Source organism: Vombatus ursinus, unplaced genomic scaffold (assembly GCF_900497805.2).
Source record: "Vombatus ursinus unplaced genomic scaffold, bare-nosed wombat genome assembly UNPS02010788.1, whole genome shotgun sequence".
NCBI lineage: Eukaryota > Metazoa > Chordata > Mammalia > Diprotodontia > Vombatidae > Vombatus > Vombatus ursinus.
The window spans coordinates 3,498,456-3,518,688 of record NW_020950566.1 but is presented as its reverse complement, the minus strand read 5'-3'; the positions used below and the strand labels follow the sequence as shown (position 1 = coordinate 3,518,688).

The window sequence follows — 20,233 nt, the reverse complement described above, 5'->3', positions numbered from 1 at the left end:
AAAGATAAATTTCCACGACCTAGAAGCAATATGCTGCAGTAGGATGTATTCTAGATTTGGAGTCAATGAACTCTGCCTCTTACTATCCATGTGACCTCGAGCAATTCACTTCACCTGTGAGCCTCAATTTCCTCATCTATAAAATGATAAGGCTGAACTAGATGACCTCTTAGACACTTCCTACAAAAACCTGAGCTGACCTCATACATGAAATAAAGATGGATTTAGAAATACAAGTGAAAGCTTGGTATAAAAATGCGCCAAGACTTGGAAGCAGCCTTTCATAGCTTCACTGGGGACTCCCTCTTAGCAATGGCCGGAAGACCACTGGGCCCACAGTATCCTGTTGATGTCCATTCCCTGCTCTTCTACGCTCCTGATTTGGAGGTATCAAATGCAGCTTTATTGTGGAGAAGATATGGAAAGAAGTTAGCAGGATACCTTGGTTTTGGAAATATCAGCTGATACCCAAGTTTTCAGGGGATGAGGGAAGGTATACCCTAATACCCTACCCTTGTTGCCCCTATTTCCCCCTTAGTGCTCCCTTGGGTGCCTCCTGTAAAATCCCATGGTCTTTCCTTAAACACAAAGAATTAAAGGTCCTATTATTTCCAGCATTGACTGGCTTCTGTGATTCTCCTGCAATAAGTCTAAGTAATGGATTCCAACTGGCATAATGCCAAATTTAAATACTACCAATCATTTTCTAATGAACTCAGCAGGGGACTTGATTAACTTGACAATATCAATAATAATAACAATAATAATGGCTAGCATTTCTATTGCACTTTAAGGTTTGCCAAGTGTTGTACATATGTTATCTCATGATATACTTATAACAACCCTAGGCACTAGGATGGTTCTATCATCCCCATTTACATATGAGGAAACTGAGGCAGAGGTTAAGTGACTTTCCCAGGTATACCCAGCTCATAAGTATCTGAGGAAAGATTTGTACTTAGGTCTTCCTGACTTAGAATTCAGTACTCTTACCTACTGCATCATCTGACTGCCTCATGAATGTGATCACACATTTAGAACAGTAATGGTAGTGAAGAGAACAAAGATGCACCATCTGAAAAAGGTAAAACAATGGAGTAGATGTTTCTCTAATTTAAAAAGTGGAGATGATGTATTTAGTGTGGTACAGTGTGGGCAGGCCAGCCTGTTCTTTGAGTTCGGAGAGTTCTAACAGGAAAACAAGGTACAATACTTGTATCCTAACTATAGGTCAGGGTTGAATTGCATAGTTATTCCCATTTGCCAAATCAGGGTCAACAAATGAGATTAGATCATCTTTTCCTCTTCCTTGAACTCTAAGCAGTAATATGGATTTAACACTAATACTAAGTCTCTGCTTGATAATCTGGAAACAACAAGAAAAATGCCATTGATACTATACCCTTTGATGTGAGTTCAACTGGAAAAGGTCTTCTTTCATGATGCAGGGCTTTCCATCAGCTTTCCTAGAAGGCAGGCAGATGAGAAGATCCCAAGAGCCTGATTCACCTAACAGGAAGAGAACAGACATTTGTTAACTAATTAGGTGGAAATATCACATAACTCTTTAAAAAAATAAATGGTCAAAAAGCTTATGAAATAAATGGAAAGATAGTCTGATAATCTAAGTGAGAAAAAATTCTTAATTTCTTAAGTGATGATAAAATTTAACCTTTATAGCCTCTAAGACTAATAATTCAACAGTGGTTTTTGTTTCATTGTTTATTTCATTATTCTTTTTTATATTCCTGGGATGTCCAAATATTTTAACAAGTGAAATTCTCAAAATAAATTTCAATAACTATGAAATTCTCAAAATAAATTTCAAAGTAGAATACATTTTAACTCATTTAAAATGAATAATACTATGTAGTACTTTGAGTGAAAGATATGTTTTGGTTTAAACCAAACAACAGCAGTTCTAGAATGTCAAAATATTAATTACTAGAAATTTTGTTTTAGGTTTTGTAAGTTTCCACTAATCATCTATTAGACTCTCATCTGTTCTAACTCTCTCATTCTCCAGATGAGGGAAGTAGGGACCAGTGAGCTTTGGTGACATATCTAAAATCAGACAAGTATTTAGCACAAGAGGTAGAATTCAAACCCAAGTCCTCTGACTCCAAAATTAGTGTTCTTTCAACTATAACATCCTGTGTTTCCTCCTGTGCACTGTGATTTAATCATCTAAATATAAACAACACAAACAAATCCAATACAGGTAATGAGAATGAGTCAATAACATGGACAGAGCTAAAATCCCAAAATCAAAGAATGTTAGAATTGGAATGGTTGTTAAAGATCATTTTAGTCCAACTCTGTAATTTGACAGATAAGAATGTGAAGTACTCAGATAAGTAATTTACCTAAAATAACAAGGCTCAAAAGTTAGCAGTTGATTACTTGATGAAATAATCTCAGATTACTTTGTAGAGTACATATAAATTTTTAAAATTAAGTTAGGTAGAATTGTAATTTTTATTATATTGGCTTGGCCTACCCATGAGCAATTAATATTTCTCTGATTATTGAGCTCTGCCTTTATTTGTGTGAAAAGTGCTTTGTTGTTTATGTTCATATAATCCCTGGGTTTGTCTTGGCAGGTATCTTCCAAAATATTTTATATTGTCTACAGTTATCTTAAATAGAATTTTTCTTTCTGTCTCCTGCTGCTGGGTTTTGTTGGTAGGATAAAGAAATGCTGATGATTTATGCGGGTTTATTTTATATCCTGTAACTTTGCTAAAGTTGTTAATTTGTTTCAATTAACTTTTTTAGTTGCTTCCTTAAGGTTTTCTAAATATACCATCACATTATCTTCAAAGAGTGATAGTTTTTTTCCTCACTGCCTATTTTTATCCCTTTAATGTCTTTTTCTTGTCTTATTGCTATAGCTAGCAATTCTAGTAAAAGAAAAATAAATAATAGTGGTGATAACGGACATCCTCGTTTCACTCCTGATATTATTGGGAAGGCTTCAAGTTTATCTTTCTTACAGATAATGCTTGCTCTTGGTTTTAGATAGGTACTACTTATCATTTTAAGAAAGGGTCCATTGATTCTCATGCTTTCTATTATTTTTAATAGGAATGGGTATTGTTTTTTGTCAAGGCTTTTTCTGCATTTATTGGTATAATCATGTGATTTTTGTTGTTTTTGTTATTGATATGGTCAATTATGCTGTTAGTTTTCCCAATATTGAACCAGACCCATATTCCTGATATAAATTTTATCTGGTCATAGTGTATTATTGCTGTAATCTCCTTGTAATAGTGACATGTTGCTGTAATCTCCTTGCTAGTATTTTATTTAAAAATTTTGCACTGATGTTCATTAAGGAAATTTGTCTACAATTTTCTTTCTCTGTGTTTTGCTTTCCTTGGTTTAGGTATCCAAAACATATTTGTATCATAAAAGGAATTTTGTAGGGCTCCTTCTTTACCCATTCTGTCAAATAGTTTATATGGTATTAAGATTAATTATTCCTTAAATGTTTGGTAGAATTCACTTGTAAATTCAGCTGGTCCTGGAAATTTTACTAAGGAAGCTCATTTATGGCTTGTTCAATTTTCTAAGATAGTGCTATTTAAGTATTTTATTTCCTCTTGTTAATCTGGGCAGTTTATTTTTTGTAAATATTCATCCATTTCTTCTAGATTATCAGTTTTACCAGCATATAATTGGGGAAAATAACTCCTAATAATTGTTTTAATTCCGTCTTCATTGGTGGTGCTCTCACTCTTTTTATTTTTGATATTGGTTATTTGTTTTCTTCTTTTTTAAATGAAATTAACCAATGGTTTTTTTTCTCCTCATAAAACCAGCTCCTAGCTTTAATTATTAATTCAATTTCTTTTACTTTCAATTTCATTAAATTTTTTATTTTCAGGATTTCCATTTTAGTGTTTAATTGGGGGTTTTTAACTTGTTCTTTTTCTAGGTCTTTTTTTTTTTTGTTAGTTTCATGCCCAATTCATTGATCTGCTCTTTCTTCTTTTATTGATATACCCATTTAGAGATATACATTTCCCCCTAAGTGCTGCTTTGGCTGCTTCCCACAAATTTTGGTATGTTGTCTAATTGCTGTTATTCTCTTTAATGAACTTATTGATTATTTCTGTGATTTGTTCTTTGACCCACTCATTCTTTAGGATTAGATTATTTAATTTCCAATTAATTTTTAGTCTATGCTTCCATGCTTCTCTTAATTAAATGTAATCTTCTTTGCATTATGGTCTGAAAAAATGTATTTCTGCATTTCTGCATTTGGTTGTGAGGTTTTTAGGTCCTAATACATGGTCAATTTTTGTGAAGCTACCATGCACAGCTGAGACTTTTCTGGTCCCATTCAGTTTTCTCCAGACATCTATCATATCTAACTTTTCCAAGATTCTATTCATCTTCTTGGTTTCTTTCATAATCATCTCATGGCTACCTTTATCTAGCTCTGAAAGGGGAAAGTTGAGGTTCCCCCGCTAGTATAGTTTTATTGTCTATTTCCTCCTTTAACTCATTTAACTTTTCCTTCAAGAATTTGGATGCTATACTATCGATACATATATCTTTAGTATTGATATTACTTCATTGTCTATGGTTCCTTTTAGCAAGATGTAGATTCTTGCTTATCCTTTTAAATTAGGTTTATTTTTGTTTTTACTTTTTTTGAGATCATGATTTTTACCCCTGCCTTTTTAACTTCATCTTAACCATAATAGATTCTTCTCCAATCCCTTATTTTAATTCTGTGTGTGCCTGTTTCAAGTGTGTTTCTTGTGAACGACATATTGTTGGATTGTGGTTTCTAATCCATTCTGCTATCAGCTTCTGTTTAATGAGTAAGTCTATCTCATTCATTGTGCATATCCCTCCATCCTATTTTCTTTTGTTTATCTTTCTCTCTCTCTCTTTATCCTATCCTTCTCAAGTCTCTTTTGTTTCTGGTTGCTTCCTTCTTTTATCAGCCCTCCTTTTTATCATCTCCCCTTTTCCTTATCCCCATCCCCTCCTACTTCCATTTTGGAAAAAAATAGATTTCTTTTGCCACTTAAGTATGTATAGACATTTTCCTTCTTTGAACCAATTTAGATATGAATGAGGTTCAAGCATTACCTGCCCCCCCATTTCCCTCTCTACTATAAAAGCTCTTCTTTGTGTACCTCTTTTATGTGAGATAATTTTCCCTATTCTTCCTCCCCCATTGCCCCTTCTCCCTGCGCATCCCTTTCATCTCTCCATTTTTTTTACATAATCCCAACATCATAGACTCACTCTGATGCCCTCTTTCTATGTAGAATCCTTCTAACCTAATACTGAATAAATTCTTAGAAGTTGCATATATCACCTTCCCATATAGAAAGGTAAGCAGATTAATCTTATTGAGTCCCTTATGACTTCTTTTTCATGTTTACTTTCTTATGCTTCTCTCAAGCCTTTTATTTGAAAGTCAAAATTTTCTGTTTAGTTCTGGTCTTTTTATCAGGAAAGTCCTCTATTTTGTGGCAGCTAGGTGGCACAGTGGATAGAGCCCTGGCCTTGAAGACAAGAGGACCTGAGTTCAAAAAAGACCTCAGACACTTGACACTTACTAGCTGTGTGACTCTGGGCAAGTCACTTAACCCTGATTGCCTCAGCAAAAAAAATAATAATAATATTAAAAATCTATGGATTAAAAAAAAGGAAGCAGCTAGGTGGTGCAGTGGATAGAGCACCAGTCCTGGAGTCAGGAGGACCTGAGTTCAAATGCGGCCTCAGACACGTGGCACTCACTAGCTCTGTGACTCTGGGCAAGTCACTTAACCCCAATTGCCTCACCAAAAAATAAGTAAATAAATGAAGTCCTCCATTTCATTATACTTAGTTTTGCTGGGTAGGTTATTCTTAGTTATAATCCCAGCTCTTTTGCCTTCTGGAATATTGTATTCTAGGTCCTCATCTCCTTTAACATGGTAGCTGCTAAATCTTGTGTAATCCTGACTGCAGTTCAATGGTATTTGAATCTTCTTTCTGGCTGCTTGAAGTATTTTCTCTTTGACCTCGAAGCTCTGGAATTTGACTATAATATTCCTGGAAGTTTTCATTTTGGCATCTCTTTCAGGTAGTGATCAGTGGATCTTTCAATTTCACTTTTACCCTCTGGTTCTAGAATATCGGGGCAGTTTTCCTGGATAATTTCTTGAAATAATATGTCTAGGTCTTTCTTTGATAATGACTTTCAGGTAGTCCAATAATTTTATTAAATTAACTCTCCTCAATCTATTTTCCCAATCAGTTGCTTTTCTCATGATATATTTTACATTTACTTCTGTTTTTTTTTCATTCTCTTGACTTTGTTTCATTGTTTCCTGATAGCTTATGAAGTCATTAGCTTCTACTTGTCCAATTCTAATTTTTAAGGAATTATTTTCTTCACTGAGCTCTTGTGCCTCTTTTTGCATTTGACTAATTCTGGTTTTTAAGATTTTATTTTCTTCAATATTTCTGTGTCTTTATTTTTGCCAAGTTGTCAATTGACTTTTTATACTTTTCTTCTTTTGCTTTCATTTATTTACCTAATTTAGATTTTACCACTTTTATTTAATTTTTGAAAATAATTTTTTAGCTCTCCTGGGAATTCTTGCTAGGTTTGTGTCCAATTCACATATTTTTCCTTGAGGATTCATTTGTTGCTGTTTTGACTGAACTATCTTCTGAATTTGTGTCTTGATCTTCCCTATCACCATAGTAGCTTTTTATGATCTGTGGCATTGTAATATAGCCTACCACCCTCTCATTATAATATATTCATTCTCTCATTAATTGTTAATCAATCACAGTTGATTGCTATTCTGAGGAACACCTGCAGGCATATGATATGGACAAATGACCATCCTTTTATTAATAAACATGCTGGTCTTATTAATAAAATGATTAAATTACCAGAAATTATGTTCCTCAAATCTTTTTAAATGCCACAGATCATAAAAAGCTACTATGGTGATAGGGAAGATCAATTTTTAACATTTGTTTTTAAAACTTTGGGTTCCAAATTTTTTCCCTTCCTCCCTCCCCACCCACCCTCATTGAGAAGGCAAGCAACTCAATACAGGTTATACATGTGCAGTCATGCAAAACATATTGTGAAAAACTAACTGTTTTTCCCTTCATCCTATCCCACTCCCCATTTACTCTATTCTCTCTTTTTAACCCTGTCCCTCCTCAGAAGTGTTTGCTTCTGATTACCTCCTCTTACAATCTGCCCTCCCTTCTATCTTCCCCTTCCCTCTTATCTTCTTTCCCCCTATTTTCCTGCAGGGTAAAATAGCTTTCCATACCCGATTGAGTGTGTATGTTATTCCCTCCTTAAGCCAAATCCAATGAGAATAAGATTCACTCAGTCACTCTCACCTTCCCCCACTTCCCCTCCACTGTAAAAGCTTTTTCTTGTCTGTTTTATGTGACATAATTTATCCAATTCTACCTTTCCCTTCCTCCTCCCAGTATAATCCTTTCTCACCCCTTAATTTTATTTTTTAGATATCACCCTTCATATTCAACTCACCTTGTGCCTTCTATCTATCTATCCATCTATCTATCTATATCTGTCTATCTATCTATACACACAAATATCGTCTTTCCATGTAGGAATGTAAACAGTTCAACTTTAAGTCCCTTATGATTTCTCTTTCCTATTTGCCTTTTCATGCTTCTCTTGAGTCTTGTATTTGAAAGTCAAATTTTCTATTCAGCTCTGGTCTTTTCATCAAGAATGCTTGAAAGTCCTCTATTTTACTGAATGTCCATTTTTTCCCCTGAAGGATTATACGCAGTTTTTCTGGGTAGGTGATTCTTGGTTGTAATCCTAGCTCCTTTGACTTCTAGAATATCATATTCCAAGCCCTGTGGTCCCTTAATGTAGAAGCTGCTAAATGTTGTGTTTCCTGATTGTGTTTCCACAGTACTTGAATTGTTTCTTTCTGACTACTTGCAATATTTTCTTCTTGACCTAGGAACTCTGGAATTTGGCTACAATATTCCTAGGAGTTTTCCTTTGGGGATCTCTTTCAGGAGGTGATTGGTGGATTCTTTCAATTTCCATTTTGCCCTCTGGTTCTAGAATATCAGGGCAGTTTTCCTTGATGATTTCTTGAAAGATGATGTCTAGGTTCTTTTTTGTGGTCATGGCTTTCAGGTAGTTCAATAATTTTTATATTATCTCTCCTGGATCTCTTTTCCAGGTCAGTTGTTTTTCCAATAAGATATTTCACATTGTTTTCTAATTTTTTCATTCTTTTGGTTTTGTTTTACAATGTGTTGATTTCTCATAAATTCATTAGCTTCCATTTGTTCCATTCCAATTTTTAAGGAAGTATTTTCTTCAGTGAGCTTTTGGACTTCCTTTTCCATTTGGCCAATTCTGCTTTTTAAGGCAGTTTTGTCCTCATTGGCTTTTTGGACCTCTTTTGCCATTTGGGTTAGTCTATTTTTTAAGGTGTTATTTTCTTCAGTATTTTTTTTTGGGGGGGATTCTCCTTTAGCAAGCTATTGACTTGTTTTTCATGATTTTCTTGCCTCACTCTCATTTCTCTTCCCAGTTTTTCCTCTACTTCTCTTACTTGCTTCTCAAAATCCTTTTTGAGCTCTTCCATGGCTTGGGACCAATTAATACTTTTCTTGGAGGCTTTGGATGTAGGAGTTTTGACTTTGTTGTCTTCTTCTGGTTTTGTTTTGATCCTTTTTGTCACCAAAGACAGATTCTGTGGTCTTACTTTTTTTGTGCTGTTTGCTCATGATCTCAGCCAATTACTTGAGTTTTAAACTCTTTGTTAAGGTAAGGGTCTACTTTCAGTGTGGAGAATGTATTGTCCCAAGATTCAGGGGTTTTGTGTAGCTGTTTTCAGAGATACTTCTAGGGACCTGTAAATTTTCAGTTTCAAGGTGATATGATCAAGGATGAGGTGTTTACTTCTTTCCTGGCCTGTGCTCTGGTCTATGAATGACCACAAGCACTCTTTTCTGCCTTGGACCTGTGAGGAGGATTCCCTCTTCAATGCTGTCACAAGCTCCACCATGCCAGTTCTCCTCCCCATCCCAGGACCACCACCCAGTACTGTGACCCAGATCCAAGCCCAGGCATGGCAAGAGAATCCTGTCTCAGCATCAGCAAAGAGATCCCTGCAATACCCCTCTGATCAGCTGCTTGATCCCCCCTCCATCTGTGGGCTGAGAGCTCTGGAAGCAGCCACCACCCTGGGGCTACACCGAGACTGGGACCATACCAAGCTCCTCTCTCACTGAGGTCAGACAGACCTTTCCTACTGACCTTCTAAGTTGTCTTTGGTGTTTGTGGGTTGAGAAGTCTGGAAACTGCCACAGCTCCCCTTGATTCAATCCCGAGGATTGCTCCAGGTTTGCTGAGGCCTGGTCTTTCCCTACTGTGCTCCTCTCTTAGCCCACCACAACAGACCTTTCCAATCAACCCTCTAGGTTGTCTTGGGCTGGAAATTTGTTTCACTCTGTCTTTTTGTGGGTTCTGCTGCTCTAGAATTTGTTTAGAGTCAATTTTACAGGTATTTGGAGGAGTTTGGGGGAAAGCTCAAGCAAGTCACTGCTTTTACTCTGCCATCTTGGCTCTGCCCCCCAGAACTTTTCACAGTGATGTTTTGAGAGGTAGATCTGAGGGTTTGGAAGTTTGGGGTGCTTCTAAGATGGTGTGATCTGGGGAGAGGCGTGGTCACTGCTTTCCTGATCTGCACTCTAGTCCTTTCCCAGGAAGGTCCCTAACCCCTTGGTATTGCAATCACTTATACTTCTTGGGGCCCTTGCTCCTTGGGACCAGAAGTGAAACTGTTCCACAGGGTCCCTGATCCCTTGTGATCAAAAGCAATACTGCCCCTCAGGACTTCCACCCCCTCTTGACTGAAAGTGCTTCTCTCTACCCTTTAACTATGACCCAGAAATGGATGTTGTGTTATGTGTTGTGTTGTTCATCTTTCATTGAATAGACAATGGAGGTGCCAAACAGCATCTAGTCTTGCATCTAATGCTAGTATATGGTTCCTCTGTAACCTTCTTCTGCCCAGTTGCCAGGTCCCCTTACTGTCTACTGCTTGAAAGCTCCCAAAGCCCTAGTCCCGCATGTTTAATCCATGTGGGCTCTGGGCAGCCTCCATCCCTGTGTCACAGATCCCTCTTTCTGAACTCCTAAGTTGTCTTGGACTGGAAGAATGTCTCACTTTGACCTTATGTTGACTGTTGTTCCAGAATTCGATTTGAGGTGTTATTTTAAAGTTGTTTGGAAGGGAATGTTGGAAGAGCTCAACTGAGTATTTTCTCTACCCTGCCATCTTGGCTTCACCCCAATATATATATTTTTCAAGAAAACAAATTCATGGACCCTCAGTTAAAAATTTCTGGTTTGGAGCATCTCTAAGATTCCTTCCAGTTCTAAATCTTATAATCCTATGAGCTAGAAATTGGTAACTCATATCAACCCAACAAATAATTATAAAAGAATTCCTGATATCTTGTCAACCTGGGTAAATGGCAGAGTGCAACAAGTACTAGATTTGGTTATCAGACCACAGTTTGGACACCATTTATTTTATTGTTGACCTCGAAAACTCCCTTAACCTCTCTGCACCTCAGTTTCTTAATCTTTAAATTAGGGGACTGAATTACATAGTATTTAAAGTCCCTTGCCCTGAATCTATCAACCTCTGAAATAACTACCTTCCACATTTTGAATGGAAATAGTATAAATGCTACTTTTTGGTTGCTTCTTCATATGTCATCTGTTTGTCATTATGGTAGTAAAAGCTCCTGGTCTTATTTTTACATTGTTGCTATGAGCTCATTTGTCTTAAAAAAAAAAATGTTACCAAATGATGATCCAAATCGCATCTCTTTTGAAATTCCCTAGTCATTTTTTGGCACTGAAGGACCCTTTGACTTCAAAGAGAGCCTTTATGAGGAGCAAAAGATACATCACATTTAGGCGTGAAATTTCACTCCTTACTAATCTAGTGACTTTTCTTTGGCAAGTACTGTACAGTGCAGTGAGTTTCTCTGTTTTACTGATAGGGAAATTTATCATTACAAAAGAGCCCATATGATAGAACACAAATTAAAAAAATAGGCTCTTACATTATTGCCTTGTTTACATTAAACATCTATAAATACACGAGCAGGACAAGCTTGGCCCCAAAGACGAGATATGAGAATGCAACTCCCCCTAACCTTTGCAGAAGTTGAGGGTATATGTGTGTGGAACACTACATATGTCTGATTTTTTTTTGATATGTTGGTTAGTTCTGCTGAACTATTTTTTTTTCTCTTTTTAAAAAAAATCCTTATTATAAGGGATCAAAGAGGGAAAGGGGCAGGATATGTTGAAAGTGATATAAAAACAAAAAGTATCAATAAACTTTAAATGTATATAGCTTTAAATTGCACTGATACTTTTAGGGCACCCTGTATATGCACACATGTGTATATAGTCATGCTAGGATTTGAAAATATTGCAAAATAAATTATGGTTATTTTTGGATGACTTTGCACTACTAATTCCCATGCCTCCCCTACACACTATTACTTTTGAGAAAACCACAAACCTGTTTGTTTACACTTTAAGCAGCTCTTCCAGCCAAAATGGAATGCTATATGATAGTTCAAATAACTTTATCTTAGTCTACACTTATGTTTCTCAGCCAATACTTCCTGATTTGATTTAAGGGGAAAAAGGAAAGTTTTTTCTCATTCTGTTTTTACTTCTGGCTGAAATGAGGAAGCACTGAAAATCCCAAGAGAGAAACTCCTCTCATAAGCTAAACATTTCAAGCAGTTATGAGAAGGCTAGAATAAAAAAAAAGAATAGCATTTCAAATAGGAGATATATTGCTTAAGTCTTTAAATCAAAGGTCTTTGTTAACCTCTTCTTTAATACCACCACTGTCTCTCCCTTTAAACCTTCATACCCCACACAAAACCAGAAATACCAAAAATGTTTCTAAAACTTTTAGAAAAAATCTATTTAAATACTAAAAATTTACAACTGGATGACTTTGTGAAATTAATAAGCATTTACTGTAACTCTTCTGTGTGTGAAGCATTGTACTAAGTAAGTACTATGAGAAATCCCCAAGGAATGCAATGGAAAGTGCTTGATCTGGTCAAAGTAACAGGGTTCAAATCCTCACTCTGTTGTTTACGTGACCCTAGGCAAGTTACTTTCCTCTCTAGGATCTAGCCCCTCAAATCTAAATTAAGGGGTTTGGGTTAGGAGGCCTTAAAGGTCCACTAAATTTGTGATAACGTGATCATATAATTCCAAGAGACTATAACAATTTCAAAGCAACGCACAGAGAAGCTAATTCTTATTAACTGAATGTGTAAGGTGTAATGAAGCCACCACAATGATGCAGGCTTTAATGATTTCAATACCCTTATAAAGGATCTCCTTGGCTTTAGTCTCACCCCATGAATTCATCCTTTAATCCACTATTAAATTAATCTCCTAAATTACTATTTTCATCATGTTCCCTTTATACTTAGTCATTAAAAAAGAAATGAGTGTCCAGTACTGCTTTATGGTTCCCTCTGCAAACTCCACAATCTGATGTAAACGTTGTTCCTCCACAACTCTCTGCATCTTATGTTTCTTTAAAAGATTGTCTGTTTCAGTCAGGCCTATCTCCTTACAGAATCCTGTGTATATAATATGCATATTTGCAGTTCTTTGTCTTTGCTCATCTGGCTTCTTCAACTGTGAATGCCCTTCCCTTTCTTCTCTGATAATACAAATGCTGTTTTCTTTAAGATCAAATTCCAGATGACCTCTTTTTTGAACTCCTTCCCAGACTGACTAACCCTAGGCCACAGGGAGCTTTCCCAAACACTTACAGTGCTCTGTGTGACACAATTTAATATTTGATTATATTTTCTTTTGAATTGTCCTATATTTGCTACATTTGTATACCTATTTTTTTCTCCGAATAGATTAAATTTCCTTAAGAATGGGAATTGTGTTTTCTAGTTGCCTTATTCATTCTCCTCACATTGTTTCCACAGTAGAAACATAGTCGGAACTTATTAAAGGAATAATTAGATTTTGATGGACTTAATCAAGAAAGTCTCCTTGCTGTGATTTTGAACTGGTATTGAAAGAAGTGATACTACTAGATCATTTTTATACAATTCAATTTGGCAAATAATTATTAAGCACTTATTTTGTATAAGACAGAATGCTATGTAATGAAGATACAGAGACAAAAAGAACACAATTCCAGCTCTCAGAGCTTTCTTTCTACTTGGGGGTGGGGGGAATTACAGAGCTATACCTAGAAAAGTCAAAGAATACTACTGGAGAGGTCAAGGAAGCCTTCCTGGAGTAGGTGGCACTTGACCTAAGCATAGAACAGGAGTTTTTAACCTGAGCTACTTGGACATTTTGGTTCATGGATAGATTTTAGATTGGGAAATACAGATGTTTATAGAATATAACATGTTATAATAAAATAATATATTGATAGATATTTTCTCCATCTAAACTCATAGATTAAAATTCATATATATACATATATATGTTGTTTCCTTTATAATCCTATGGATCTTATTTTATGCATTTAAAAACATGAATCTGAGCAGGGATCCATGGGCTTCATCAGAGTCCCAAAGTGTTCCATGACAGAAAAAAATTTTCCCGGCTAGGAGGAATTAAAGGATTCTGAGGGTGCAGACAAGGAGAGAGTTCATCCTAGGCTTAGGAAACAGCTATAGAAAGGGACAGTGGAGAGATGGATTGTTGAGTTTGGGGAAAGTGAAGTTTGGTGGGAACGCAGACTCCATGAAGGAAGTAATATGAAATAAGTCTGGAAAGGTAGGTTGGGGAGTTACATTGTAGAGAGCTTTGATTGAAAAGCGACGATTTTGAATTTTATGCTAGAGAAAAGAAGGAACCCCTGAAAGTTTTTGAGCAGAGGAGTGATATGACCAGGCCTGTGACTTAGGAAGATGACTTTGGCAGCTGTGTGTAGAATGGATTAGAGAGGAGAGGGAGAAGAAGGGATTAGAGAGACTGTCACTCCCAGAGGCCCCAGTTGAAGTAAAAATTCATAGATAGTATTAAATGGCTACACAGCAAAATGAAAAGGATTTAACAGGATCAGCTGCTCCTTTTTCATTAGGGAATTAGAGTAGCTAAAAGTTTCATAATATAATGCGGACCAGGAATCAATTTGGGAAATGAACTTTGGGATGAATAGGAATGAATGAATAGATGAATAAGAATCTTTTTTTAATGCACAGTTTTGTTTTGTTTTGTTTTTTAAACAACATAAAATTTCCTAAGTCTCTTTTATAATTAAAATGGTATCTTTCACTCTCATGTCCCCATCCCTATTTGACTGTCTCCACAGAGCAGGACAGGCAAATTCTTACCAAGATTCTGCTTCTTTACCTACCTGAAAAGGAGTAAAAAATGCCAGTAAATTCACAGTCTACCAGACAGACAAGTGACCAGTTGCACCAAACAATTGCAAAATACCCACAGTATGTGCCTTATGGCAATTGTGAGATTCCAGAGAGATAGTTTTACAAAGCTGCTTACGAAGACTAGTTTACAAAGTATCTTTCTGTAGTACAACAGTCACTTTTAGCCACTGCTTTCCAACTGGCCATTCAGAGCCATTAACATTTCATCATTATCAGTAAGAATTCTGTATTTGTTTCTGATACCAAGTATTTGCATTGAGGAGTTCCATACAAAGTAAACAATCATTTCCTGGCTTGCGGAAAGGACCTCCATGGTCGATAAGGTCTGTGCGGTCCGGACTTTCATCCAGACAGCAGCAGATGACTGTGAGATTCTCTCAACTTTTTGTCTGCTGCTGTGCCTTGGTTTCAATTCTGTGGAACAAGACCTCTCAACCCCTACCGTGGTATCTCCTGGTGTCCTGTCTCTTCCAACACCTGCTTTCCTGCTTCCTTTTCTGTATTGTCTCCCCCTTTAGATCATAAGCTTTTTGAGGGCAGGGACTCTCTTTTAAAAATTGTGTTCCCAGTGCTTAGCACAGTGCCTGGCACATAGTAGGCACTTAATATTGATTGGATTGGATTGTTCACATAGAACAGTGTTTATTTTCAGTGAGTGACAACTTGGAATTTCTAAGTTGCTGAATGTAGTTTTAAAATATGAGTAGCAGACCAGTAAGTTGAACTGGAGCAGAATACTGAAACAGATATCTTACCATATCTCTGATAGAGTTGGAAACATAGAAGAGAAAAGGGGAATAAATCATTAAAATGGAAGGAGAAAAGCTATCTTGATGTACTCTGCAGCTTATTAGACTGAAGGATGTTTGGCTGATGTTAGCTTTTGGTTAAACTTTAAAAAAGTTATAAAGACAGCTATTAGATTCTGTACAACATACTTATTGGAGATTTTCCCGTAAAATTTATAAATCAGAATGGAGTAGAACAGATTTTAAGAGTGAAGCTGGGAAAATGAGGTTGTCCAAAGGGTTTCCAGAATAAATAACCACAAGCGCCGAGCCTAATTATCTATTCCCTGGATTAAATATATATTGGATACAGTGAAAGTTTACTTCATGGGGCCAGAGGTAGTTGAATAATGTTTGGCATTCCTCTAGGAGAAATGATGATATCAACAACAGCAACAATTTGCATTTGTATAGTACTTTTACATTAACCAGCTCCTTTCTTTGCAACCCTGGGAGGCAGCTAATGCAAGTAAAATTATCCATATTTTGCAGATGAAGAAAGTGAAACCCTGAGAAGTTAAATGACCTTGACTGCATTACACAGCTTGTAAGTAACTGAGGCTAGATTCACACAGTCTCTAAGACTAATGTATTCTTATTCATCACGCCACTTCACATTTCAGAAGAGTATCACTGAAAGGCAATTCTTCCTTGGGTCTTCACCCTAGTCTTCACGTGTCGTAAGGATATGGGAATAAATGTTGAGAATTGTTTCCTCCTAGGTAAAATGAGGGAGTTAAATGGCTGTTGAGGCCCCTTGCAGTTCTAAATCTGTGATCCTATGAACATAGTAGGTTACCCACAAATAATAAACTTAGCACTATGGTGTAATGGGGGAAAAGCAGTGGGTTTGGAGTCAGGTGACCTGTATTTGGATCCTGGTACTGCCAATTACTGTAGTAGTTTTGCGACTACCATTGTCAACTCCAGTCCTGGCTCTGTTCCTTGTGAGGGATACGTATTGAAGGCCATTTGCTCTTGCTCCCATTGCAGAGTTATTCTTTAACATGCTTCCTCTTCCTTCTAGCAGAACCATCTCTCCCATAATAATTCATAATGGCCACCCAGCTCAAGACTACATAGGCAATTTCCTACTTCAATGTTTGTCTTCTCAGTGGCTCGGAGGACTCAGTGAATACAGGGGATTACAGAGGGTACAAAGTCTCCAACTTATTTTTTCTCTCCCTGGCATACTATAAGACCAAGGGAGTACTTAGTTAGAACTGAATTATTGTTATCTCCTGTGAATCTGGGCTGCTAGATGTCTTCTAAACTGAGAAACTGCCAGGAATAATTTGAATAACCTCATCCAGCATGCCCTAAAGGATGAAAGGAGTTTAGGGACAATTTAAGGTAGATTGATGAGTAGTCTAGCTTTGTGGTGGGAAGTGCTGGTAGAGTGGGAGGGAAATACATCCTTTGGAAACTAGAGGAAAGAGAACATTGGAGTATACCACCCTGACCCAACCTGGTTTCAGTGTTAGAGGACTATTTGAAAATTCAAGGGGTTAGGGGGAAGGAAGTGTTGCTTACTTATGAGTGAACTTGTATGAGGCACGAGATTGTCAGCAAACATAGCAGAAGGGAGGAGCATCAGACTCGAAGCACCCTGGCTTGGCCCAAAATTTGAGCTGTGGTGCCAGAGAAAATCCAAAATACCCCTCTGCTATCCTAAGATAGATCTAAAAAAGAAGAAAGACTTTTCCCTGGGGGGTGGGGAGGAATTAGCTGACATCACCTGGTGGCAGCTGTAGAGAGCTATGGGAGAGAAACAGGCTGCAGAACAGCAGAAGGGACTCTAATTGTTATGGTAGAGAGAATTCTGAATATTGGAGTCAAAAGATCTGGGTCCAAATCCATCCCCTATTCTTTGTTTATCTCTGTGACCGTGGTCAAGGCCCTTAACTTTTCTGGGCCTCAGTTCATGGACTATAAAATTAGGGGTTTGGAACGTATACCCACTAAAGCCCTTTCCACCTCTCATAATAATGGCTAACATTTAAGCACATTAAGGTTTTACAAAGTGCTCTTCAAGTCTTATCTTATTTGATCTTCATAATTTGATCTCCACAAAAAACAGTGACCTGTTTGAGGGGGCACATGATGTACTGGATAGAGGCTTAGTCAGGAAGACTTGGGTTTAGTCCTGTCTTGATGCATACTAGCTATCTGTTCCTGGACAAACAGTTTAACTTCTCAGTGCTCTTGGCAACTCTGCATTGGTAGAGAGAGTTCTCTCATCTGGGGAGTTCCCTTCATCAATGAAAACACAGGTCCAGTCCCAACCCTTGTTTCACAGATGACAAAGGTTGATAGAAGTTAAGTAACTTACCCAGAGTCACACAGCTAGTAAATGTCTTAGATGGGATTCTAACTCTTTTTTTTTTTTTTCCAATTCCAGTCAGGGCTCTAGTTACTATAACACCCAGCTGCTTCTAAACACTTCAGACTAGGATCTGGTAACCCTACTTATTGGACTCTGCCCCCTCAAAGTTATAGAGAGCTGCAGAAGCCACAGAAACCTAAAAACAATGTCATGTCCTACTAAGAATTATGGGGAACAGTGCCTGCTGGGTAACCCTACTTGATGACTACTTGACTGAGACTATACAGGCCTTTGGGGAAGGATTGTTCATTAGCAGGTATTATGAGGATCAAAGGAGATAATATTGGGGGGGAGGGGAAGCACAGCACAGTGCCTGGCACATGGTAGGCATTATATAAATGCTTAGTCAGTAAACTTTTATTAAGAAGCACCTACTATGTGCCAGGTACTGTGCTAAGTTCTGGGAATACAATTCCCCTTGATATAATCCATGATTCCCCTTGATATAATCCATGAGCTTTTGTTTCATTTGACCTGTATGCCTTTGTGCCTTATGAACTGTGTGTTAGGCAAGGGGCATTGATGATAATACACTGAGTGGTGTTAAATGATGAAATCCCCAGATTTTATGAGGGGAGACAAGAAGACAGAAACATGAGAAGTACCCTAAAGTGTACCTGGGCCATTCATGAGAGCTTCTGTCACAAGGCCTAGTGCCTATGAAAGATTTCAGGCTTCCAGGGTCCAAGTACTCGTATAAAGTCGAGGTAATATGATCATTTAAAAAATTGTTTTCTTAATGAAAAGGCTCCTTCTCTGAAGAACCTGTCTGTAAGAACAGAGTGTAGTGCACAGAGTTATCAGGAAAGAGATGACCCCGCCCCCCCTTTTTTAATGAAAAGTGTTCTTTAGAAAATGCTTCTGTTTTATGTGACGCACTGAGGTTCCTCTCACAGGTTTTGAATGATTTTCTTATGAAGAGTTTTCATATCACTGTTGTACTCCCTTGAACACTTTTGTTCTTTGATAAGTAACTTTCTCTGTTTTTTAGAGGACAGTCTGTCTGGAGAAATATTCATTTCAGAAATGAACTCTCAAACATTATTGGTTCACTTTACAGTGAAGCTTTTTAATAATAATAATAATAATAATAATAGATGACTCTTTTTTAGATCGCTGTAAAGTTTGCAAAGTGCTTTACATATATGATCTCACTTGGGCCTATCAAGAGATTATTCGACTTACCCATGGTCACACAGCTAGTAGGTGGGAATAAACACAGATTTTCCTGACCTAGATTCTTCAGCAGGAGTATGAGACCCTAACCAATTTAAAAGACTTTTGAAAAAACTATTCCTGTAGTGATTAAATTATAAAAATAAAGAAATTCCCTAGTGGAAACAAAATGAAGATTCTTAAGTCCTGCAAGTATAGTCAGGTGCAAACTTTCCCCTACTCTCTTCCCTCTAGGTTTTTGTGACAGTGCTCTCTCCCGGTTCTCCTTCTACTTGTCTGACTCCTCCTTTTCTGTCTCCTCAACCAGATCTTCATCCAGGTCATGCCTGATAACTGTAGAGGTCTTCTAGGCTCTGTCCTGGGCTCTCTTTTTTTCCCCTCTCTCTATAGTATTTCACTTGGTGATCTCATCAGCTCTCATGGTTTCAATTTTTATCTCTACGCAGATGATTCTCAGTCCTAAAACCTTTCCTACCCTCTAGTCTCATATCTTCAGCTGCCTTTTAGATATTTCCAACTGGATGTCTCATAGACATGTTAAACTCAACAGGTCAAAACAACTCAGTATTTTCTGTACCTCCCTCCCAACCTCCCCTCTTTATAACTTTCCTATTACTATTGAAGCTGCCACCATCCTGCAAATCTAGATATTCTTGATTCTTCACTTTCTCACCCCAGCTCTGCCATATCTAATCAGTGATCATGTCCTGTCATTTCTACCCGTGTAACTTCTCTCATATATAGCAATTTCTCTCCTCTGACACTACAACCACCTTGGTGCAGGACCTCCTCACCCCAGGCCTGGACTATTGCAACAGTCTGCTGGCTAGTTTTTCTGCCTCAAGTCTTCACCAAACCCCACTTCATCCTCCATTCAGTTGTCAAATTGATCTTCCTAAAGCAGAGGTTTTACTATATCACTCCTCCCCCGGTCAATAAATTCCAGTGGTTCCCTGTTACTTCCAGGATCAAATACAAAATCCTCAGTTTGACTTTAAAAATATTTTTTATTAATTAAATATTTCCAATTATATAAAAATTTAACATTCATTAAAAATTTTTTTGAGTTCCATATTCTCTCCCTCTCCTCCACCCCTCTCCCACACCTTGAGAAAGCAAGCAATATTATATCGATTATATTTGTGAAGTCAGGCAAAACATATTTCCATATAACCATGTTGCAAAAGAAAACATACAGGGAGCAGCCAGGTGGTGCAGTGGATAGAGCACCGGCCCTGGAGTCAGGAGGACCCGAGTTCAAATCTGGCCTCAGACATTTGACACTTACTAGTTGTGTGACCCTGGGCAAGTCACTTAACCCCAATTGCCTCACAAAAAAAAAGAAAAGAAAGAAAAAAAGAAAACACACACATACAAAGAAAATAAAAAAAGTATACTTCATTCTGCACTCTGAGTT

General features: G+C 37.3%; 1 protein-coding gene across 3 annotated transcripts in view; it reads right to left on the bottom strand.

Annotated features, from left to right (window-relative positions):
• CPED1 (cadherin like and PC-esterase domain containing 1) overlaps positions 1-20,233 on the bottom strand; it is a 407,972-nt gene that overhangs the window by 323,435 nt on the left and 64,304 nt on the right. For all 3 annotated transcript variants that reach the window (XR_003568539.1, XM_027855149.1, XM_027855150.1), the window contains exon 4: positions 1,403-1,509. Coding sequence is in view for 2 of the 3 variants with exons in the window: in XM_027855149.1 (XP_027710950.1) it covers positions 1,403-1,509 (107 nt within the window). In the remaining variant the exon portion in view is untranslated. The remainder of the gene's footprint in view (positions 1-1,402; positions 1,510-20,233) is intronic.